Source organism: Bubalus bubalis, chromosome 3, assembly GCF_019923935.1.
Source record: "Bubalus bubalis isolate 160015118507 breed Murrah chromosome 3, NDDB_SH_1, whole genome shotgun sequence".
NCBI lineage: Eukaryota > Metazoa > Chordata > Mammalia > Artiodactyla > Bovidae > Bubalus > Bubalus bubalis.
This window is the reverse complement of record NC_059159.1, coordinates 42087141-42105733: the sequence shown is the minus strand read 5'-3', so window position 1 is coordinate 42105733 and position 18593 is coordinate 42087141. Positions and strand designations below refer to the sequence as shown.

General features: G+C 39.8%; 1 protein-coding gene across 4 annotated transcripts in view; it reads right to left on the bottom strand.

Moving 5' to 3' along the window:
• Positions 1 to 18593, bottom strand: part of SSH2 (slingshot protein phosphatase 2) — a 246847-nt gene that overhangs the window by 129414 nt on the left and 98840 nt on the right. For all 4 annotated transcript variants that reach the window (XM_025280957.3, XM_025280956.3, XM_025280960.3 and 1 more), the window contains one exon: positions 6173 to 6216. In XM_025280957.3, the coding sequence (XP_025136742.3) occupies positions 6173 to 6216 (44 nt within the window). The remainder of the gene's footprint in view (positions 1 to 6172; positions 6217 to 18593) is intronic.

Sequence of the window (18593 nt, the reverse complement as noted above, 5' to 3'; positions counted from 1 at the left end):
GTTTCTATTATTTTTTTCTTTTGAATGGACCATACTTTACTGTTTCTTTGTATGCCTTGTGCTTTTTTTTTGTTGAACATAGAACATTTGAATCTAATAATGTAGTAACTTTGGAAATGTGATTCTTCACCTTCCCCAGGGTTTACTATTTTTTGTTATTGTTTTTGTCTTTTTGATTGTTGTAGGCCATCAGGTAAAGAATCCACCTGCAATGCAGGAGACACAGGAAACGCAGGTTTGATCCCTGGGTCAAGAAGATCCCTTGGAGGAGGAAAATGGCAATCCACTCCAATATTCTTGCCTGAAAAATCCCATGGACAGAGAAGCCTGGTGGGCTATAGTCCAAAGGGTCATAAAGAGTCAGACATGACTAAGCAACTAAGCATGATGACAAGGCCATCTCACTGAGGATTAGGCTGAGATGTAAACCTAAGCTCTTTTCAGGTCTTTTCTGAGCTTTTCCCTAGGCATACATAGACATGTTCAATTTTCCTCCATATGAAATGTTTCTGAAGTCCTCATCCTTAATGTCTGACTCTCAAAAGGCGGAAAGGCAAAAAGTGAAAGGGGAGGAAAAAAAGGTGCTAGTCTTTTAAATCCCTGAAACACTTCAGCATGAAGAGGGGCTTGCAACAAAAAGGGGGATTATTCCGCAACAGTGGCTGCCTGCCTCTTTGTCTGCACCTCAATGGTCAGAAGTGGCACTCAGCTATCAGATCACAGATCCTTGATATCTTGATATCTGGAGGATAGGATACTTTTTGCTCACCCCATTTGCTATTAATATAAGCTGTATGCAAGCTGTACCAGGAACATGTACATGGCTATTTACCATATAGCTGAGAGTGAGGGATGGGTAGTTACTAAGAGTTAAGAGCTAAAATTGATAACAATTTACCCTCTAGTTCTTTCCTTGGAGGTTGCAAGCCTTTAATAGACCACAGAGCTCCACAATCAGTCATGTCTGACTCTTTGCAACCCCATGGACTGCAGCACGCCAGGCTTCCCTGTCCGTCACCAACTCCTGGAGTCTACTCAAACTCATGTTACATCAGACAGATTCTCCAGTGCAATTGTTGTCAAAGTGGACAGGCAGATTCCTGGTGCTTCCTTCTTCAATATCTTCCCAGCATCCTCTCCCAGAAGCAATAGGTATTTGACACTTCATTAGTCTCCAGAATTTTATAAGAAAACAACTTTTCAAAAATTTAGTTTGGCCAAGTCAAGAATTAAGGGGAAGTGACTTTTGTTTGTTGTTTATACCCTGAAGAATAACATCTGGGGGAAGAAAGTAGAATTAACTATATTTAGCTTTAACAGATATACCTAATTTCACTGTGGCTGCAATAATTAGTTTTTCAAATCAGATTTAAAAGGAATCCCTCTTGTTCTCAGAAGCAGAACATGTCAGATAAATATAAGATAGAGTCTGTGAACACATTCTTCAGAAACAAAGAGTACTTCAGTGAAATGAAAATTCTTATTCTTGTTGAGCGGCTAGGAAAGAACCTTCCAAACTGTGCACTTAGCACAAAGTGGCAGAACTCGAGGATGGGAGGATAGCTCGCTACACCCCCTGGTGGCCACATCAAAGTATTTATAAACAGCTGAAAGTTTTCTGGATCAGAAGAGCAACCCATATGGACAGAGGTGGAGATTCAGAGTTCAGACAGACCAAAAGCAGAAGATGTAGAGCTTCACTATCATCAGTTAGAGCTGGTTTTTAACACATGGGAAAGCTTTACTTTTATAAATCAATCAATCACACGCACGCACATATTCTAAGTTCAATATAAGGTTTCTCTGTGAAATAATATCATTTTATTTCTTAAAAAAGAAAAGTGATGTGATGCGGGCATCTTACTATCAAATGGCTCAGAAAATAAAAAGTTCTTTGCACTGTATCAACAATTTTTCTATAAGTATGAGATTGTTTTAAAATTTTTAAATGTATATGTGCTGTGTGCTAACTTGCTCCACTTGTGTTTGACTCTTTGCAACCCTATGGACTGTAGCCCACCAGGCTCCTCTGTCCATGCGACTCTCCAGGCAAGAACACCAGAGAGGGTTGCCATGCCCTCCTCCAGGGGATCTTCCTGACCCAGGGACTGAACTTATATCTGTTACATCTCCTCCATTGGCAGGTAGGTTCTTTACCAAGGGTTTCCCTTGTGACTCAGCTGGTAAAGAAGCCACTTGCAATGCAGGAGACCTGGGTTCGATCCTGGGTTGGGAAGATCCCCTGGAGAAGGGAAAGGGTACCCACTCCAGTATTCTGGCCTGGAGAATTCCATGGACTGTATAATCCATGGAGTTGCAAAGAGTCAGACATGACTGAGCGACTTTGGACTTTCCTTGGCTCAGCTGGTAAAGAAGCCGCCTGCAATGTGGGAGACCTGGGTTCGATCCCTGGGTTGGGAAGATCTCCTGGAGAAGGGAAAGGATATGCAATCCAGTAATCTGGCCTGGAGAATTCCATGAACTGTATAGTCCATGGGGTCGCAAAGAGTCGGTCATGACTGAGTGACTATCACTTTCACTTCTTTACCAATAGCGTCACCTGGGAAGCCCCCCTCCCGAAATACATATATGAGGATAAATTAACAGTTCATATTTACAGTAGACTTTTCCTCTTTACTACCTTTTTAAAAAAATTTAGGTATAATGCTCTTATTCTCTAAGTTAACAAATTCTTTAACTAGAACACACACTCAGGTAGAAGTACACCTGTTTCCTTTCCACAGCAAAAGATGGGCAATATAGTATTTATTGTCATTATGATATTTAAATCCATACAAACATTATTTCACTGAACAGGCTGAAATGAAGTCATAGCTCGAAAGTAAAAAAGAAACAGACCAAAGGCAAGAGAAGGAAAACCTGATGAGGTACCAGAGACAGAGATCTGAAGAAAGATGTGTCTACAAAACGAATGCGTTAGTAACACGGTACCATGGGAAATTAGAGCTTCCCTCATAGTTTAGTTGGTAAAGAATCCACCTGCAATGCAAAAATGTGCCTGCAATGTAGGAGACCTGGGCTTGATTCCTGGGTCGGGAAGATCCCCTGGAGAAAGAAATGGCAACCACTCCAGTATTCTTGCCTGAAAAATGCCATGGACAGAGAAGCCTGGTGGGCAGTCACAAGAGTCGGACACGATTTAGTGACTAAACCACCACCATTTGAAATTACATCTTACACAAAGACATGCCCTGACTCTATGTTTTCTTTCAGCCCTCTTTAAGCTATTTCCACTTGACTATTGCCCTGCTGTTTCACATGTGCAGAGGTGAACTCTTCATACGTTGTCTTACAAGTTCTCTTTTTCAACTACACCATTTCTAGTAAAGATATCAACCAATCTTCTATTCCTGTTCATTCATTTAATGAGCATTTATTGAGTGCTAATTGCTGTGGATGCTGAGATAAAAGACACAGTTTCTGTCTTCATGCTGCTATCAGTTAGGGAGGTGACTGCCCACCTCTAGCCATCTGCCTGCAACAGCTTTCTAGCTCATTCTCCTGCCTCCTCTCATACTGCATAACACTGCCAGACTGTTATCCAGCAGTCATGCATTCTTTTAGACAAAGATCTACCAAATCAAAGTTGTTCTACTCTTAAGATATGAATGATGATCTGCCCTTGGAACACATTAGTACCTACTTCCATCCTTCTGGGCATATCCTCCCACCTCCCCATCCTCCTGTGTATGGAATGCTCTTCTGTTCTCCTACCTACATCCCATTTATCCAAGACCCAGAACTTACCAGGATATTTTCTGATTTTCCTCTGGCCCACACTGCTTGCTCTCTCTTTCTCTTCCCCACCTGCTACAAAACTTTCATTGCTAGGTTTGAAGTAGCAAACCTACTTACTTACAGTTGATACATACAGAAATGGGAGAATTCTACTATAATTAAAATATTTTCTAAATTTAGATCTACTTTATTTCCTTCCACAACTAGTTATCTTAAAAAAAGATATCTTGGGATTTCAAAGATTTATTTCAAGGGTATCTTCCTTTTGCTCACTTTTATTTATTACCTTGGGGGTTCCCAGGTGGCACTAGTGGGAAAGAAAGAAAGAAAAAAAGTGAAATCACTCAGTCATGTCCGACTCTTTGCGGACCCCATGGATTGCAGCCTACCAGGCTCCTCTATCCATGGGATTTTCCAGGCAAAAGTACTGGAGCGGGTTGCCATTTCCTTCTCCAGGGGATCTTCCCAACCCAGGGATCAAACCTGGGTCTCCTGCACTGCAGGCAGATGCTTTACCTTCTGAGCCACCAGGGAAGCCCCAGTGGAAAAGAATCTGCCTGCAATGCAGGAGACACAGGTTTGATCTCTGCATCGGGAAGATCCCCTGGAGGAGGGCATGGCACCCCACTCTAGTATTCTTGCCTGGAAAATCCTATGGACAGGGGAACCTGGCGGGCTACAGTCCACAGGGTCACAAAGAGTCAGACACAACTGAGAACATTTATTACCCTGAAATTTTATTAGGCTGACTCATGAGACAGCCATTTGTAAGTCAAAATGGCTGAATATTGGCATGTTACATGGCTTTGTTTATTCTCCAGTCAGCAAAGTGGGTCAAAACATAAGAAGATGAAAAGCAATGAGTTCATAAATATGCAAAAGGAAAGACTGGAACTGAATTTCATCCATTTATATTTTTACCAAAAAGGTAAGAATACATAACCTGATTTTCAGTTCTACAACTGTGTTATCATATTTTTATGCCTATCTTCTGCAAAAGACAACATATCACCAGAATTAGCTATCATAAAAAGGACCTAGTGGGCATGAACAGATCATTTGTTTTTTAAATATAGTAAACTACATATAACATAGAATTTGCCTTCTTAACTATTTTTAAATGTACAGGGGATTAAGTAATTCACACTGTTGTGCAACTGACACTACCATCCATCTCAAGAACTTTTTCTCTTCCAAAAATGAAACTTTGTACCCATTAAGCAATAATTCCTCATCCATCCTCCACCAGACCCTGGCAACCAACATTCTACTTTTCATATCTGAGAATCTGACTACCTTAGGTATCTCATATAGGTAGAATCACACAGTATGTGTCTTTTGGGGACTGGGTTTTTTCACTTAGCATAATGTCCTCAAGTGAGTTGATTAAAAAAAATTTTTTTTTATTTCACAGACATTTAAACAAATATTTTTAAAAGGCACTTATTTCATACAGAAGATATACTCTATTGGGTCACAGTATAATAATGTACTTATAACAAGAAAGAAAGTAGAATTCTATGCAATCTTGAGAAACTAAAATATCATATAAAATATAGTTTGTTGCATTACAACATTGACAGTGCTACACTTTCAAATATTTAAGGATTTCAGTGAATTATTATTAAATCTTTAATATAACCATAAAAAGCATTTTAAAGAAGATAACAAAAATGTTATTATATACATCCTAGATATCTCTCATAATTCTTTTCTTTTAATGACAGCAAGTACTGGTATCCTTATAAGATGCCCACTATTCCGTGAGAGGAAGGAAAAAAGTTTCACTGTATTTTAAAAGACTGGGTAAGTTACTTAGCTGAAGAGGGCATGGCAACCCACTCTACCTGCCTAGAGAATTCCCTGGACAGAGGAACCTGGCGGGCTATAGTCCATAGGGTTGCCAAGAGTCAGACACGACTGAACCAATTGAGCACGCACACACAAACTAATTAGTATATCCTTTGTATTAACCAATCTGTAAAAAAACACCAAAACCTGTCAAAATGAATGACAAACATAAGGACAAAACTGAAGGCTGAAATGTTCTTTAGTTAGGTAAGGAAAATTTGCTTTTTTATTACCTAAGATAGGTAATTGGGTCAAAGCTAGGCCAATATTGGCCTTTCTGGTTAAAAAAATAAAAAAGAAATCTACTATTTAATTAAGTTAACTAGTTAATTTATATATTGAGGTATACTTGCCACACAATAATTATATTAGTTTCACGTGTACAACATAATGCAGTCCACTACTTAAAATCTGAGTCAGTAACGGGATTCTTAAAGCAATTCCATTTTGAGACATCAACTAAGCATCTTGGAAAACCAGGACAAACTCATCTGACAAGACTGAGAAAGAATTAGAGAAAAAACACTATAGAAATGCTATAGGATGTAATGAACAAACATACCTCCTGGGCTGTGATCGGCATTCTTCCTCCCCACTGTCTGCCTCCTGTAGAGAGAGGAAAATAGAAAAAAGTTACTTAAAATCTGAGGTCTCATATCATAATACCAACAATGAATGCAATTTTATTAAGCTTTACATGTAGGGAGTATCTCATTGATGGTGTGTACTTAAACTAATTTCTCTCCATAAAAAGTGACTTCAACCAACCCACTGGGTTGATATTATATCAACAGAATGTATTCCTAGAGGAAACTTTAACAATAGCCTACGAATTTTTTAATAACAAAGTATTCATAATTTAAAGAATACCTCTGAAAAATAACTTGAGATGTTATGTTACGGTTACTTTCAATTAAAATGAGTGGGCATTCTTTCACCAACAAATACCATCAAGGTGACCTATTAATGATTCTGATCCCCAAAGAACCACCTAAATAATGAACACCATTTTGAAAAGTTCTCTTGATCACATGACCATTACCTTAATGAACTATTACTTACTGAATATTTATAACATTCCAGGTGCCTTGCTCAATACTTTTAAGTACATTGTCCAACTTATTCCTTATAAACTGAGAAGGCTGATCATACCCTAGTTTTCACCAAGTCTGACACATACACATAAATCTACAATCAATGCAACTAAAAAGCATTGAATCATTGTTTAATTGCAATATTTATTTTTTATAGTGGCACATCAAATAATTGAGGTATCATACTTACAGCAATTTAGGCTCAATAAAATATGAATATTTTATAGAAACTGAAATTCACACAAAGGAAAGAAGTTGCTCAAGGAAACTCATGTAGTAAGCTAAAATTAAAACTGATAAAATACTGCCTCCCAACAACTGAAAAAGGGTATCATTCACCCTGACCTAGGTTAGGAATTATTATATGTTAAGATATTATATAGATCTTCATGGAGACAAGAATAGCAACATGAAGGAAAAGCGTGAGAAAAGATGAGAGAATGATACTGAGGTGCTAACTTTGTCTTTAAATTTCCTCTCTGACATTTTATATTTGCACTCTGGTCACTTTTGCCCTATTTGGCAAACACAAAAATAGGAGAAAAATAACTCAAACAATATGAGTGTTGTCTTCTGGTAAGTCACCCACATTTTCAGTTTATGGAACCACCCCATTACCTTTACATCATCCTGCCTCCATTCCTGGGCAGAAATGGCCAGCTCTATAGCTGTTATTCTTCTTTTATTTTCATGATTGATTTCAGGTATGCCCTTATCTTGCACAAACAGCAGGAGACAGCAAAGATCATACCCTCAGAGGGAGGACAGGGAGAGGGTCATGGTATATTACACTCTGCCTCCAGGGGAAGTTTTAGGTTTAGAAGGATGCCTTTCGGGAAGTGAAGAACAGTGTTTAAAAGAACCAATCGTCTCTAGAGTCAATAGTCAGAACCTGGAAAGTCTGCGTGAATGAAAATGAAAAGACTCATAAGCAAATACAAATGTTAGATTTTGGAGCCTAAGGGAACTATGCTTCCTTGGAGGGTGCAAAGAGCCAAAACCAGTTACATCTACAGAGGTGAACTAACATTTATTTAATACCACTACAGGCCAGATAATTTATACATTATTTTATTTAATGTGCACCACAATGCCATGGGGCTTGCTAAATGTCACAAAGCCAATAAATGATGGGAGTCACAATTTGAACTCAGGCCTATATTTCTGCTATAAATAGCTGCCTCTAAACTAAAAATCTGCCTTTGGTACCTCAACCCCAGGACAGGGGGTGGGAAGGGAATTGCAGAAGAAAGTCTAACTTTTCTCAAGGATTATAATAAAACAATATCCTTTTGTCATCTTTCTTCTATGACGTCTACACTTTAAAATAGTGTCAAAGGCATGGAAAATTCCTTTTTCACAGAAAAAAAGTAAGCCAAAACAGTGTTTCTAACACAAGATCCCCAAATGACTTTTTTTTTTTCTTTTTTAGATAATTTTACAATAGTCAGGCCAATGAATTATTTGCTTCCCTTTCATCTTACTTGGAAAAAGAGGCTTAGGAAAAAAGAAAAAAAAACTCAGTATGTCAAGGCAAGGTAAAATGGAATTTTTTTTAAAAAATGAAGAAAGTGTTCAATTATGCTTATTTCAATGGAATTCATTGCTAAAAATACAAAGATTCAACACTGCTTATTCAGCAAGATTAATGATCAGGTAACACAGTTACCTTGAATGGTGGCAGTTAAATGGTAGCTAAAGGGAGAATGCTTACCATTCTGTTGTAACAAGTGCGTACACTAGACCATATAAAACCAGCTATCTTGTCAAATAACTTGACATATTGTTGGTAAAAAAAAAAAAAGAAAAGAAAAAAGTGCAAACAGTGTGCTCAGAACATTAGAAAACACCAGGATAAAAGTGTAGATATATCTATCAGTTCTTCTAAGTAGATAGAATCATTTTTGATGAGTAAGGAGAACGAAATAATTAAATGAATAAACACAAGTTTGTTGACTTTTTAAAAAATATTCCAGAGTACTATTGTTAAGTAGTTTTTATTTAAAGAGTACAATTTCTTCCTGATGTTCTAAAGAAAAAATTGACCTATAAACAATAGAGTGTGAGATTCTGAATATGCATTTAATTTTAGGATATTCATAAAACACTAATTCAAAAAGATACACGCACCCCAATGTCCACAGCAGCATTATTTATAATAGCCAAGATATGGACGCAACCTAAGTTTCCATCAACAGATGAATGGATAAAGATGTGCCGTGTGTGTGTGTGTGTGTGTGTGTGTGTATACATACATATATATAATGGAATAAATGGAATACTGTTGCTGTTGTTTACTTGCTAAATTGTGTCTGACTCTTTGTAACCCCACGGACTGTAACCTGCCAGGCTCCTCTGTCCATGCTCAGCCATAAAAAAGAATGAAATTCTGCCATTTGCAACAGCATGGATGGACCTGGAGGGTATTATGCTCAGTGAAATAAGTTAGAGAAAGCCAAATACTCCATGTTATCATCTACATGTGGAACCTAAAAAAATAAAATAAATGAACTCTTAGAACAGAACAGAAACAGACTCATAGATATAGAAAACAAACTGGTGGTTTGTTTACCAGTGGAGAGAGGGAACAGAGTGGGCAAGGTAGATGCATGGGATTAAGAGATACAAAGCACTGCGCATAATGAATAAAAAGGATATATTGGACAGCACTGGGAAATATAGCCTTGTAATAACTGTAAATGAAGTGTAATCTATAAAAATATTGAATCACTATGTGGTACACTTTAAACTAATATAATGCTGTATATAAACTATATTTCAATTAAAATATAATACATAATTTTAGGGTATTCAGGAACCATTAAGTATGAATTGATAAGTTAATACATTCTTATTAATCTTAATACCTGAACACAAAAGTAGGTCACTTAAGTAAAAGATGTTTGAAAAAGAACATAAGCATCTAAGTCATATTTGTTGAGAGATAGGCTGGAAGTGCTGCTAGCCTTGAAAAACACCAGGCTAGGTAGGTGTTAAGCAATAATTTCCCAACCTTTATGGTCCAAAGTTCTTCACACTTTCCTACCAAAATTCTTTACACTCCAATCCAAGTGGATTCATTCATCATTTTTCAAAGGTCCATGTTGTTTCATCATCGTGGAAGGCCCTTCCGCACCCTCCTAGATCTTTCTGCAACCTTAAAAGCTGGCTTTAAAAGTCAGTAGTTCATGATGCTTCTGTTATCATCCTACTGAGAGGCTGTCTGCCTCCCTCCAAACCTGACAGTTGCTGTGCCTGCTTTCTATAGCACTACTGAGATCTGTCTGTGGGTTACCGCTGGGCTCTTGTTTTACTCTATTATCAAACTGTAATGTGCCTTATTTTCCCTTTGCATCTCACCTTGTGTTTAGCACAATGCACATGGAACTCGATAAAGAGGTGAATGGATGCATGATTGGAGCAGTGAACTAAAACCATGCAAACGCGGAGCTAATTGGCTGTGCATTCTTAGCTAGTAAGGACTATGCCAGCTATGTTTTACCCTTAGCCGGTTAATAGAACAGTTTTGGTTGCTCAGGAGTTAGTCTGTGATGAAGATCTGGAAGTAATACCTTAGGCTTTTCCTTTGGTTAAGCAGAGAGAATCATTCACTTGCTCTCATTTATGTATTCATTCACTCATTCCACATTAATTGACCACCTATGATGTGTTAGGTACTAGGCACCAGGAATTAAAAGTAAGCAGAATCACCCTTATCCTTGGATAGTTCATATTGTAGTAGGGGAGACAGTTCCATAAGCCAAAAATTATATGTCATTTGGCTTACAGCAGAGGATATACAAAGTGCTCTAGAAACAACAGAGGAGGAAATGACTAACTGTGGGGCTTGGATATGCTTCACAGAAGTTAATTTTCAGGCTAGGCTTGAATTAGTGGGTTTGTGTTAGATGGAAAATAGGAGGAAGAGTATTTCAGGCAGAAGAGCTGGCAAAAGGAACAGAAAGAGGAGTAAGAGTCTGGACATGTAGGGAATGGTGAGCAGCTGTGAATTCCAGGAACAAAAGGATGGGTACCGGAGGTTAAGGCTATCAGGTAATACTTATGTTACGAGTCCATAAGAGTAGAATATTAAGATAACAGTCCTAGGGTCACAAAAAGTGGTTGTGGATTATTCATTAACTGGACTTCAGATTAACCATCAGTCACTTCTGTCCCTGGGAAAAAACAAAGGGTATCTGTCAGACAGGAAAAAATAATCTAGTAGTCTTTCTAAGAGTAGACATGAGCTTTGAAATCAGGAAAATCCTGCTTCTGGCTTTTGAAAGAAGCAAATGTGAAGGATACAGGCTTGAGGAGGAAATAGGGCACCATATTGCCACTTGGCTACTGGTAAGAGAAAGCTTAGATTCTCTCTAAGAAACAAGAGAGAAAGAAGATGGGGATGCAATCATGTTTGGGTTATCTAATGCTTTCTAACAAACCACTAATTTATTATATTTCATGGGTCAGAACTTCAAGCAGTATTTAGCTAGGTGATTCTTCTGCTCCACATAGTACTGCTAAAGGTCACTCAGTGCTACTCTGGTGGTATTTAACTGGAAGTTGGGCCAAGTGAGAGTCCAAGCAGTTTCATGCATATGCCTGACATCTTAGCCTGGAGGACTTAAGCTGGGCTCAACTGGACAGTCAACTAGGACGCCTGTGGATTGGGTCTTCTCAAAGTCCACTAAGGCCTCAGTTCAGTTCAGTTCAGTCGCTCAGTCGTGTCCGACTCTTTGTGACCCCATGAATCGCAGCTCGCCAGGCCTCCCTGTCCATCACCAACTCCCGGAGCTTGCTCAAACTCATGTCAATCGAGTCAGTGATGCCATCCAGCCATCTCATCCTCTGTCGTCCCCTTCTCCTCTTGCCCCCAATCCCTCCCAGCATCAGAGTCTTTTCCAATGAGTCAACTCTTCGCATGAGGTGGCCAAAGTACTGGAGTTTCAGCTTTAGCATCATTCCTTCCAAAGAAATCCCAGGGCTGATCTCCTTCAGAATGGACTGGTGGCCTTAGGGTTGGTCTATTCGCATGGGGGCTTAGAATTCCAAGAGGCTAGGCACAGAATTGGCACAGTGTCACTTCTGCCATACTCTGCTGGTGTATTAAAGAGGTCTAGCCCAGATTCAAGGGGAGGGGTATTAGACTATCTTTCAGTGGGGGAAAGAGCAAAGACTTCATAGTCATCTTTAATCCACCCTCTCAATACCGATGACTAGCGAATAAGTATGTAGGCAAAATGAACAGGACAGGAAAAAGGCAGTTAAAGAGTTAATGAAGTAGAACTTCTAAAGACTAGGGCCACAGAAATATCCAGGAGAGAAGAGAATAAAGAAGATGATTCTTATTCAGTACAAGATGCATGGAAGGCCAAATGGATAATTTTACAGTCTGGTGTCTATAACGAAGTGCCCTCTCTGAAGATAAGAAAGGACCTGAAAGTGTGGCCATTCACACACACACACACACACACACACACACACACATTACTGTCCAGGACCAGAATGAATAACCTGGGCACTTACATCTGAGAAGCTGGTTTGTAAGAAGCTCTGCTGCTGCTGCTGCTAAGTCACTTCAGTCGTTTTCGACTCTGTGTGACCCCATAGATGGCAGCCCACCAGGCTCCCCGTCCCTGGGATTCTCCAGGCAAGAACACTGGAGTGGGTTGCCATTTCCTTCTCCAGTGCATGAAAGTGAAAAGTGAAAGTAGTAGCTCAGTCGTGTCCGACCCTTCACAACACCATGGACTGCAGCCCACCAGGGTCCTCCATCCATGGGATTTTCCAGGCAAGAGTACTGGAGTGGGGTGCCATCGTAAGAAGCTCAAACCTCATCAAATCAGCAGTCCCGATATAAGATGACTTTGTTTTAAAGTTGTTTAAATTGAGATGCGTGATACTTGCTGGGATTAAGATCCAAAACAGAGATTCAAATTAGTCATATTTCAGGAAGATGTAAGACACATCACAGAGGATAACATAGGCAAAACACTCTCTGACATACATCACAGCAGGATCCTCTATGACCCACCTCCCAGAATATTGGAAATAAAAGCAAAAATAAACAAATGGGACCTAATTAACCTTAAAAGCTTCTGCACATCAAAGGAAACTATTAGCAAGGTGAAAAGACAGACTTCAGAATGGGAGAAGATAATAGCAAATGAAGCAACTGACAAACAACTAATCTCGAGAATATACAAGCAACTCCTACAGCTCAACTCCAGAAAAATAAATGACCCAATCAAAAAATGGGCCAAAGAACTAAATAGACATTTCTCCAAAGAAGACATACAGATGGCTAACAAACACATGAAAAGATGCTCAACATCACTCATTATCAGAGAAATGCAAATCAAAACCACTATGAGGTACCATTTCACACCAGTCAGAATGGCTGCGATCCAAAAGTCTACAAGTAATAAATGCTGGAGAGGGTGTGGAGAAAAGGGAACCCTCTTACACTGTTGGTGGGAATGCAAACTAGTACAGTCACTATGGAGAACAGTGTGGAGATTCCTTAAAAAACTGGAAATAGAACTCCCTTACGATCCAGCAATCCCACTGCTGGGCATACACACTGAGGAAACCAGAAGGGAAAGAGACACGTGTACCCCAATGTTCATCGCAGCACTGTTTATAATAGCCAGGACATGGCAGCAACCTAGATGTCCATCAGCAGATGAATGGATAAGAAAGCTGTGGTACATATACACAATGGAGTATTACTCAGCCATTAAAAAGAATACATTTGAATCAGTTCTAATGAGGTGGATGAAACTGGAGCCTATTATACAGAGTGAAGTAAGCCAGAAAGAAAAACACCAATACAGTATACTAACGCATATATATGGAATTTAGAAAGATGGTAACAATAACCCTGTGTACAAGACAGCAAAAGAGACACTGATGTATAGAACAGTCTTATGGACTCTGAGAGAGAGGGAGAGGGTGGGAAGATTTGGGAGAATTGCATTGAAACATGTAAAATATCATGTATGAAACGAGTTGCCAGTCCAGGTTCGATGCACGATACTGGATGCTTGGGGCTGGTGCACTGGGACGACCCAGAGGGATGGTGTGGGGAGGGAGGAGGGAGGAGGGTTCAGGATGGGGAACACATGTATACCTGTGGCGGGTTCATTTTGATATTTGGCAAAACTAATACAATTATGTAAAGTTTAAAAAAAAAAAAAAAAAGACACATCAAAGTAAAAATAAGGAAGCCAGAATACAGTGCAATCCTTATTTCTGAAATCAAAACCACACTATGCTGTCATTATGACAGGTTTTAAGAAGCTGTAAATGACCTTATTGCCCATGATTTCAAGCAATAGAAAACCTCTGTGAGACACCTACTATTTCTCAAGTATTTCCTTTGAATTCCTTTCAAATACAAATACATATGAATCACAGTTGGAATGGTTAATGAGGTACTTCCTCAGTGATAAGAAAGCCAGCTGATTAGAATTTGGCTGATATAACTTTGCTTCTGAAGAACACCAAGTCTTTGGTCAACAGCTAGTTGAAGAGGTATCACAGTACAGTCACTCACTGCCCACTAGAAAACCCGAGCTCTGGATGTGGAGCTGTTACTGGATGCCTTTTGTTTATAATCCTTATTCTACTTAAATTTTTTATTTAATACAGGCAACTTAACCCCACCTGCACCCCCCACTTGCCCTAATTTCAGAGTAGCTAGACTGTTTTTTCTATCACAGAGATCCGACTCCTTGAGGCTACTTGGTTTGAAAAAGCAACAAGTCTTATCATGTTCTGAACCTGTCACATTTGACAAGCATGCAATATGGAAATTTCACAGGTCACTGGTCCTTAACTCTGGCTCCATTCAGAACTTTTTCAATAACACAAATCTCCAGGCCTCACGCCTACAGACTTTTATTCTTTATCCCTGAGGTGAAGCCAGTGGTGTGCTGGAGCCAACTGTTAAGATTTTTAGGGATCTTATGAGACTCACACTGGTAGTCTGAAGTTGGCTATGGTGGGACTTTTACTAGGAATATCAGCAAATGCTACAAAGCAGCTCGTACCCGGAAAACATGTTTTTGAACATGTACCAGCCCACCATGAGGTGTGGGGCCCTAGGATCTGCGCATTTTCAAAGCTCTTGATAACTGACAAGCAGTTTAAATTGAAAACATTTGTCTTAAAGGTTTGGAAAAATATCAAAAGTTCAGGGTAAACAAAGCTACTCTCTTCAGGTTAACTGTGCCATGCCAGGTGCCAGGGAGACCAGTGATGACGGGAACTCACCTCTCCCGAAAGATCTATGGCTCCTGTCCTAGACTGTAAGCTCTGTAAGGGCAGAACTATGTTTGCAGAGTGGCAGTCACACAGAAGATGCTCAGAGAATACTAGATAAAATAATAACTATTGTTCAAGGTATGGTAACTTGTAAGTGGCAAAATTAGGCCTCCACCTTAGGTTAACTCAGTGTATTATGTGCCTCATCGCCATTAAATTACTGGTCATATCCTTGGTTTGTCAATCCAAGAAGAGTGCTTAAACATGGGGTAGAGAGCAAGCAGCATCCATCATAAGATAAGACTCTGCCTCTGTGCTGCTCCATAATTTAAAGTCTTTTCATGACTATTATCTCATTTGAAGCAACCTAGGATAAATGCAGCACAGGCATGATTAACACTTACTTTTCAGCTGAAGAAACTGCCTCATGGAAGTGAGATAATTTGCTCAAAGTAACCTAAGAGTAAGCAGCAGAGTCACGATTCTGTCTGGGAAGGACAAATAAACCTTCTATCAGAACAAACTGCTCTTCTTGCATGACAGGAATATGCCACGTACACCAACAGGGGTCTTACACCTTGTCTTTATCTCCCTGTCCAGATTCTGCTTCCTACTATTAAAGTGAAATTTCACTTCCACTTCACTACTCTTTGAAGACCTCATATTTGGTCCATTTCCTTTACTGTAGCCTGAGGTCTCAAGATGGACATATGCTCTTATGTTCAGCCAGGACATAGTGGTACAACTGTACTAATTGCTTACACGCTGAAATACCGAATGGTAAACAGTGGCTGCCTAGAGCCCCTCGGATTGTTTCATGATCCAGCAACAATCAGATTCAGTTCAGTTGAGTCACTCAGTCGAGTCTGACTCTTTGCAACCCCATGCACTGCAGCACGCCAGGCTTCCCTGTTCCTCACCAACTCCCGGAGCTTGCTCAAACTCATGTCCATTGAGACGGGGATGCCATTGAACTATCTCATCCTCTGCCATCCCCTTCTCCTCCTGCCTTCTATCTTTTCCAGCATCAGGGTCTTTTCTAATGAGTCAGTTCTTTGCATCAGGTGGCCAAAGTATTGGAGCTTCAGCTTCAGCATCAGCCCTTCCAGTGAATATTCAGAACTGATTTCCTCTAGGATTGACTGGTTTGATCTCCTTGCGGTCCAAGGGACTCTCAAGAGTCTCCTCCAACACCACAGTTCAAAAGCATCAATTCTTCGGTGCTCAGCTTTCTTTATGGTCCAATTCTCATGGTCCAACTCTCACATCCATACATGACTACTGGAAAAACCACAGCTTTGACTATACAGACCTTTGTTGGCAAAGCAATGTCTCTGCTTTTTAATATGCTGTCTAGGTTTGTCATAGCTTTTCAACAATCAGATTAGTACCAGGCAATGTGGAGGACCTCCGGGTCTGACTCCTGCCTATTCTGATTGGTTGATAGCTATGCCATACTAGTTGTTAAATATTCTGAATACCACTTCAACATCTCTTCTGCTGTCTAAACTTTGGTTTAAAATTCTTGACTCTGATCTTGTCTTCACCTTGGAGGCAGTGCCTCTATTGTTCTATTGTTTGTGTGTGCTGCTAGCTATACCCCAATTGCTGGCTTGCCTTCTGCTCTTATTACTAGTCATCTGTTACACATGATTACCATTCTTCCACAAGGAATTTAAACAATAAAAGGCATTGATAACACCCAGGGAAGCGAAATAAAATCCACTTATGAAGAGTCTTTTTATATTAAACCTTTAAATTGTTTATGGACATAAAGAATTAAACTATGATCAAGCAAAGTTATTCAGTTGAAACATTATTCAGAAATAAGGTCAAAGAACAAAAGCAGAAGAGTAATGAAACAACACTGATCACTTATCAAACATTACTAAACTAAGCAAGCATGATTGTTTTCAAATTTCTAATCATTTCCAAAATAAGGAGTTGATAAATACTGTTAATGGTTCTGACCAAAAAGAAAATAGAATATTTAAAACAGATGTACTGCTGTCAGTTTTGATTAGGGGGAAATACATTGCTATTTTGTTAATATTTATATTTAAATCTAGACATCATTCTAAGCCATCAACAGGGGAAAAGATAGAGTCACGTTACTCAGTATCTTTGAATGTAGTAGTAGTAAAAGTTGGTCAGTCGTGTCCGACTCTTTGCAACCCCATGGACTACGGAATTCAGTCCCTGGAATTCTCCAGGCTAGAACACTGGAGTGGGTAGCCTTTCCCTTCTCCAGGGGATCTTCCCAACCCAGGGATCAAACCCAGGTCTCCTGCATTGCAGGCAGATTCTTTACCAGCTGAGCCACAAGGGAAGCCCAAGAATACTGGAGTGGGTAGCCTATCCCTTCTCCAGGGGATCTTCCCGACCCAGGGATCAAACCCAGGTCTCCTGCATTGCAGGCAGATTCTTTACCAGCTGAGCCACAAGGGAAGCCCAAGAATACTGGAGTGGGTAGCCTATCCCTTCTCCAGCGGATCTTCCCGACCCAGGAATAGAACCGGGGTCTCCTGCATAACAATAAATAATAAACTAATTCATTCAGAGCTGCTAGAGTCCATCAGAGATACAAAGAAATATGAGATAATACTATGCTGGAGTTTATCTGCCTGAAGCAATAAGGCTGTTATACTGGAAACAATGCTGCAACAGGTACAGTGTAAATGTATGGCACAGGAAATACACGTCACTGGAGTTTAGAAAGTGTGTATCACCAGGGTCCAGGGTTCATAGGAACAAGTGAGCTCTGAGTCCAATCTTGAGGGAAGAGCAATGTCTGAAGAGGCAGAGGCTGACAGAGCATTTGAGACAGGGACAAGAGGAATGAACAGGGGGAGTATGTTTGACACACTGGGCCGCTGGTCAGCTGACCAGCTGAGTTGAAACCCAGGGCTTGCCTTGAGGTAAGCTGCAAAGAGCAGAGAGCGGCAGTCTAGACCTGATCCTAGGAGGAAGCCAAGGAGGGGATTTATCAGAATCTCAGAAAGTAGAAAAAATTATAAATATGCTGCTTTGGTGGTAATTAAAAATTCTTGAAGGGAACAGAGGCTAAAAAAAGAAGAAGAAAAAAGAGACTAAAATTTGGAAAGCCAATTGAGAAAAATTAGGTATTTTTCCTAAAGCCAGGATACACTGGTTAATTTAACCACATCTCCACTAGAGGGCAGACAAGTCAAACCCTACACTGGTTGAACTGGAGAACTGGCATCCACAGAAAACATTAAGAGTGAACACCATTGCTGCTTAAAGACCACTTCCAGTGCCTTCAACCTTGGAAAAAGCCTTTAGTCAGCAGATAAATCTTTCACAGAATAGCTTAAGTGGTATAAAATGTGTCTTAATTGCAAAGTGGACAGGTGGAAAAGTTATACTTTGGGAATCTGGCTTGGCTGACGGGCACATGTGCTTATACGTGACAAGCATACCTGGAATGCCAAGAGTAGCGCTCATCACTGGCTAATTTACCTCAATCCTCCCCACCCAACTCAGGAACACTGTAAACACTACTCATGGCATAGCATGATAATGTGTATACTATCTGGACCATGATTTCAATCTAGGTACTCATTTTGGTCCACTGGGGAGGTGCTTGGTCCTAAGAACTTA